The 6,873-nt window shown below is 40.3% G+C and overlaps 2 protein-coding genes across 2 annotated transcripts in view; one reads left to right on the top strand and one right to left on the bottom strand.

Moving 5' to 3' along the window:
* The window catches only part of dgat1a (diacylglycerol O-acyltransferase 1a), a gene marked incomplete in the record, with an annotated part of 16,537 nt that extends 15,617 nt beyond the window's left edge, over positions 1-920 (bottom strand). The window contains 1 exon segment of the mRNA XM_035681459.1: positions 405-920. Coding sequence (XP_035537352.1) covers positions 405-799 — 395 coding nt within the window.
* Positions 921-2,338: 1,418 nt separating this feature from the next.
* The window catches only part of LOC118343174 (TBC1 domain family member 20-like), a 13,296-nt gene continuing 8,761 nt past the window's right edge, over positions 2,339-6,873 (top strand). Inside the window, exons 1-6 of the mRNA XM_035681927.1 lie at positions 2,339-2,548; positions 3,526-3,580; positions 4,803-4,933; positions 5,022-5,102; positions 5,687-5,873; positions 6,004-6,105. Of these exons, the coding sequence (XP_035537820.1) occupies positions 2,479-2,548; positions 3,526-3,580; positions 4,803-4,933; positions 5,022-5,102; positions 5,687-5,873; positions 6,004-6,105 (626 nt within the window). The 5' untranslated portion in view covers positions 2,339-2,478. The remainder of the gene's footprint in view (positions 2,549-3,525; positions 3,581-4,802; positions 4,934-5,021; positions 5,103-5,686; positions 5,874-6,003; positions 6,106-6,873) is intronic.

Below are 6,873 nucleotides of genomic sequence, written 5' to 3'. Positions count from 1 at the left end.
AAAAAAAAAAAAAAAACATAATGCAGGAAGAGAATTGTATGCACCAATCACAGAAAATAATCTGCACACAAATCATCCAAACGACTTCCTGCAGTTATTGTAAAGTTTGTAAAGCTGTTCTGCACTGAATATAATATGAAATATCTATAAAATATGTCACTTAGTGGAGGGGTCGTCAGTCTAATGCACCAGTAAGAAAATAAAGCCTCTGACAAACGTCCACAGGCTGATAACAGTAATAAATAAAGGCAATTATCTGACACATGTTAATAACACGGGCCGTTAATGAGCAGCTTTAATATAGAATGTAGAATGTAGAATGTAACGTTAGTGTTCCATTTCAGTTGTACGGTGGAACGTCTGTAACGTCTTTTTAAATCTTTTTTTAAAAAACCAACGGTTACCTGAGTCGCTCGTTGATGTCTTCCACCGCACTCTTCTGTTTCCTCGGGCTGTTTGCGAGCTGCCCCGACTCCCCAGTCTGTCTGCCCGCCTTCCCGTTGCTGCTACTCGCATGCCTGGACACCTCGTCTGCTTTGGCTTTACCGGGACACTGTGGCGGTTTCTCCCCGGCGTCGTGCGACTTGTTCCCGTTGGCTTGCTTGACGCCGACCGCTCCGCTGCCACCACCGCCACCACCACCGCCGGAGATGGTCGTCCTCCTCCGGCGGGTTAAGGGCCCTCTCATCTCGGCTCTGTCGCTCATCTCGGCGGCTTCCCTCACGCAGTTTAGTGGTTTTTTTTTACCTGCCTGACATTTGGTCAAACTGCTGTCACCCGTGTGTCTCTCTGTTCCCATCTGTGGCTTCTCATGGAGAGCTGAATGGAGAGCGGCGGGCTGCCCTCGTCCCGAGTCGTGTCAGCGCTGGCAATGATAAGACGTTTCATCACCACTACTACAGCTCAAGGTGCAGTTGTCAGTGGGGTTGCCAGGTCCGACTGTTTCAACAAACATCCCCCTATCGAGCCCAAGGCCCCCGTACACTTCTGCACAGGATGTTCCTCAAAAGCTGAAACTTAAAGCGGTTTCCTGTCCATTTTTGCCTTAACAGATAATAAATAAATAAATCCTGTAATACTTTGGACAGGCTAAGATGACTTATGACTGTGTTTACCAATAGTTTATTTGTGTTTTTGTATTGTTTATTGTGTTATTTATTCATTCATTTATCCATTTGCCAGCTGAACACTTTAAATTTGTATACAGTTTGGATTTAGTGGTGTTTTTTTTAATATGGCAGACAGTATTACTCCCAACACAACCTCCACCAATGAATGAAAGAGCATCTTATAATGTTTTTTATAGTATGAACATATGAGCTATAAGAGCAGTAGGGGCACAACATGAAGGGGAAACATGTCAAACCTAGACATTAGACTTATATATTTGAATAAATACTTACCTAGAACCACACCCAACCAATTACTGGTCTTCTTGTAGTCTGGAGAAGAACTTCTTTCTTTATTTAAATTTTAAATTTGTTTGTTAGGTTCAAGGCCATAGCTGGGATTTGTATTTGCCACTGTGTGCAATTTGTTTGTATACAACAAAGAGCAACCTGAGAGGCAACTAAAGACTCAGAGCAGCTGTGTTTTACCAGATATTCAGGACTAAACTAGTGTGTAGAAGCAAATCAGAGGCATTCAGACATAGATTTCACCATTATAAACAAGATAGCTTTATTTACATATCTTTAATTTAAACATTCATTTATTATACAAACCTCACAATTGCACTTTTTTAAGTTCAAATAGATTAAAGTTAATGAAAAATAAACCAATATATTAAAGAATTTTACATGAATGTTGAAAATATAAAGGCCTATACATATTACTATTCTACATTTCAACAGATATTGTATTTCTATTTAGTTTTTTTCCACATACAAGTTCTATTAAGTCTTATTTTCTTTTCATATTATAGTGAATATACATTTTTCACACTCAGAAGAGAGAAAGAAAAAAGGAGTGCACACAATACATGCACTAAAAAAAAGACCACAGACACTATTGCCCTTGTTATCATAACATTAATGTTTTAATTGTAGGCTTTACATAACAATATTATAATTTACATAACAGTTGCTATATAGTGCTTTACTGCTGCCTAGTGGTAAAAGTTTATAAGAATAAATATAAGTATTGTGTAAAAAACACAATTTATTCAAGCGAGTGCCTTTAAAACACACAGTCGCTACTGTCGCTAAAATATAAGGACTACAAAACTACAATCAAGTTAGTGTGCGGTGTGAGCCGGTGGGCAGCCAATGGGATTCGTGCATTCTGTCACGTGTTATTTCTGCCCAATCGCAGAGCAGCGGGGCGACTTCCTGTCAGGGACAGCTGTTGAAAGAAACGACCACGAACAGCCAAATATTGTCAGTGTTTTATCCGGTTAGAGACGTATTGTTTTTATTTTTTTAATTGGCCTATGGCACAACACAAACTTTATCACTCGGCAGTGAGTTTTTAAAAGGGATGAAAAGACTCAAGAGGGAGAAACAAAAGGCAGGAGTTGGAGTGAATGGGAATGGGTCTGTCACCAGAGGTAAGTCAATAAACGGGTTACATAGCGAGGTAGTCAGGGTGTTTAATAAATGGACACTAGACACAGATAGAGACTACTCACACACAGCTAGTTCTTTCCATTAAAACCAGCCTGTATATTCACTTTTATCGATCTACCTGTGCACGTAGCCCACAGTACAGACAGACACTGGACCTACCTGTACACTGTGTGGAGAAAAGCCAGTGAACTTAATGCTATTACTGCAGCCAGCTGACACAAAACTGCAGTACGAGGCACGAATCACGAGTTTTCTGCTGTTTTCATAACTTGTTTTCAACCACTGGTTGTCTTCCACACTTTTTTTTGTCAACTTTACGTGATTATCTGACAGTGCTGCCTGCGTGGCAGCCTGTCTGCCAACTTGAACTATCTGGAAAAGTTGCAGCTGGTGTCCAGACAAAAGAAGAAGGACGTTATTTTATTCACTGTCACAAAAAACCCATTTGTGTCATCACTCAACACTGCTTTAACCACTCAAGTCAAACTCTCAGTAGGTTATTTTGAACCAGACTCAGCCCTTAATTCTGGTCATATTTGTGACTCATTATGAGCAGTCATGGAGTTCTTGTAATGGCAGTGTTGCAGATTTCCTTGTAAAATAAAAGCGGTGACACTTTACAGTTATTGTATAGCAAAGCAAAACATTTAAAGTGATTTAAATGTATGTGAATTATTATTGTTATACGCTAGAAACTGTGCTTTCGTCTGTGTGTTTCATGCATAATTATTGCAAGCCCAACGTGATCTATCTTTCTATGTCTCCCCCACTCTTATCCTTTCCTCTCTTCCTTTCTTCTGTGTCTCTTATTGCCCTATCTTTTTCTTTGTTTACCCTTCTCTTGATCACTGCTGTCTTGTCTGTCATTCCTCAAATATTTCTCTGTCCCTCCTCCCTCTCTTTCCCTCCCCGTCTTTCTTTTTCTCTCTTCCTTATCATATCTGTCCCTCTTCTACAGAGCCGGGTTGTGGGAGGAAACAGAAGCTGGCTGAGATCCATCAGGCTTTGATCAGGTTAGAATAATAATGATCAGTTACAGTTTGCTTGTTAGGGATGCTCACTCTTTCTTCTGCCCTGAATGGCATCCAGGAGGACACACCGATTCAAGCTGTTTTATAGCTGATTTTATTTTATTTTGTCACATTCAGTCAAATCTTCAAACGTTTATTTGAAGCTCATCTGAAACTGCTGCCAATTAGCTAGTTTGCTGCTGTTGAGACCCTCTGATTTTTGATGGAGAAACACTGGAGTACATCATATTTAACTATTATGCTCTAGTTATGAGCAGTCTTTTAAACACCAGAACAGTGAAGACACAGGGTGTTAAGGTTTGCCCAGCAGATACAAGATTCCCACCCCTCAATAGTTTCCCTGCCTGTATTTTTAGAAATCTAAAAAGTTTTGACACTTTGACGAAAAGCCTCCATTAGCACTAGCGCAGTGGCCGCAGGATGTGTTTTCCCAAGTGGGAATGGCCCCTCTTCCTCGGCCGCTCGCTGTTCCACAATTAGAAGGTATGCATTTATCCACAGAGAGTGACCTTCATCGCTTCGTACTAAGCTAATTTCACACATGAAGATTACTCACGTGTTCCCAGAGGAATAGCGTGACGAGGATCGTGAAGGCTTTAGTGTCAGGAGGCATGTGGGACTGATGATGATGGGTAAATGGCACAGAAAAGCTCATGCACAATTGAGCGGGTTGATTTTGTGAATTCCTCACAAACAACGGTTTGTCTGTTCAATTTAGACATGTAGACGCACATCATGCTGCCGCAGTGTTAGACAGACGTGGAGCGAATATGACAGTTGACAAATGAATGGATGTTGGCTTTCACAAGTGTGGACTCAAAGTCTGATTTAGTGGACTCAGATTGTCATATTTGTCTGTCATATTTAGTTAATTTTAAAATCTTGAATGTCGATAATCCACATATAAATCCTGTCTTATTAGAAGAATCTTTATAACAGCCAAGTCTTAAGCCAGCTCTGTGCTGCATCAACACTAATTTACTGTCATATCCTGGTTTTAAGAAGTTGATTCTTATACAAATATGTAACATTACTGCATGAGAATCAAGAAAATTACACCTTTTTCCTGAAGTAAGTTCATTTGTAACATAGGCAGTTAATAATGCTCAGAGCCATTAGCTGAAGTTTTTGCTGTGTGAGCAGGCTTTAAAGTAGTGCATCGTACAGAACAAATTGTGTCCAACTCTGGCTGTTGAATGTGCAGTGATCCAGTGGACATTGAGACCCTGAGGAGAGCAGCAGCCAGTAAAGGAGGACTGCTCACTGATGAACTGAGGAGGAAAGTGTGGCCCAAACTACTGAACATCAATGTGTACGAGCTGCCACATAAACCTGGTTAGTGGCTGATTGATACTGATATTCTCTGGTTGTATGTATACTATATAATACTACTGCTAGCACTAATAACATGTCTTCGTTGTAGGTCGAGATGTGAGGGATAACCACAAGGACTACAACCAGGTAGTCCTGGATGTCAGGAGGTCCATGAAGCGGTTCCCGAAAGGTCTGAGTGTGTGTTATCTCTGAAGATAGCAGCATAGTTCACAGTGCCATGTATCAACCTATACCCCCATACTTACAGCAACACGCAGATATCTAAGGCTTAATCATTAATGAAATGGGAAAAAAGCTGCACCAGAAAAGATTCCTATGTCACAAGAAACCTCTGTTGTCAGCCAAAATCACAAAGTTCAGAAAGCAAAGAAGAAAAGTGTCTAACTGAGAGGCTGTCAATTAGGAAAAACTAACTGAAAGAAAGGCAGGAAATGAAGGATGTTGGACTTTTAGTGTTCTGTTGCTCCACGAATACATGATTTAAAGTCTGTTTACTGTTAAAAGATGCAAGAAAAGTTAGAATGAAGACAATCAGAAATTGGCATTTTGGGTGAATACAGAGCATGAATGACGTAAACAACAGCTCTAATTAGCTCTAATTGCTAAGTTACATGGTGTGTTTCCATTAACGTCCCGACCGTGACCCGTTAGCTGCTGAGGCCTTTATCAAAGCCTCCGAGAGAACCAACTGCTCTCTCCACGTCTAACAAGATTGCATGTGGTTGAATGTGCTGATCCTTGGCTCTCCCTCAGGTATGCCATCCACAGAGAGAGCCGTGCTCCAGGAGCAGCTGATTGATATCATTCTGGCGGTTTTGAAACACAACCCTCAGCTCCATTACTACCAGGGCTACCACGATGTGGCCGTCTCTCTGCTGCTGGTAGTGGGAGAGCAGATGGCCATCGCCATGCTGGACACACTGTCCAATTACCATCTCAGGTTGTGTATTATTCTCTAAAAAAAGATCAATTTATCAAGATGTTTGACAGTGAACCCAATTAATCAACCATATTCCAAATTATTAAGCAGTAATATTTACATATTTTATGTTTGTCTTCTCTGTCTGTAGGGATTTCATGGATCCTACCATGGACAGCACTAAACACATTTTAAACTACCTGATGCCTATATTGGAGCAAGTTGATAGAGAACTACATGACTTCATGATCAGGTACACACACACACACAGTCTTAGCTGATTGTTGGAGATGATAATGACATCTAAGTCTTGCTCCTATCAAATTTGACTATTGTCCATCTCTTTGGACATAATGTAATGTCACTATCGACCACTAGAGGGCATCAAAGTGTTGATATTCACCTGTGAGCTTCTTGAGAGACAAAGAGTGTTTTTTTTTGTTTTTTAAATTGAAAATGCATCAGTAGTGATCTCATTGGGGAGTTCTTGTGTCAGATGGTCCGACAGCTGTTTCAGAGGCTTTTCTGTCCCACCAAGATGTGCACCACATTTACTTTTATTTGTGAGGTGTAATTAGCCAAAAAATGATTCATGATCTTTGTGCAGTTTATTGAAACAACAAAAAAAAAGCCTTTTAAGACACCACCAGCTACTGTAGGTTAATGTAGGACTTGGAATTGGCCTCAAAGGTATTTTGATGTGTATGCCTGTGTGTGTGTCAGGGACCTAGAGAATTTTAAACATTAATTTGAACAATTTATTGATTTCTAATGCCACCTTTAGGTATTTGTATTCAATGCTTTGCTAATGTGCCACAATAATGTAATGTTTTTTAATTCAAATATCTTCATTTGGAGGCTTTTCCAAGCAAATGTTGACATATATGATTGTTTGTGATTAAATCAGCATATATTTCTCCATGCCACCCTCTGACCACCCCATGAATATTTCTCTAGATCCAACCCTGTTGTGTGCCTGTCTGCGCTGTGTGTGTGTGCCTGTCTGCGCTGTGTGTGTGTG

This window comes from Morone saxatilis, unplaced genomic scaffold (assembly GCF_004916995.1).
Source record: "Morone saxatilis isolate NCDOM2014 unplaced genomic scaffold, NCSU_SB_2.0 Contig9, whole genome shotgun sequence".
NCBI classification, from domain to species: Eukaryota; Metazoa; Chordata; class Actinopteri; family Moronidae; genus Morone; species Morone saxatilis.
Note: the sequence above shows the minus strand (reverse complement) of the source record. Positions and strands in the feature narration are given on the sequence as shown.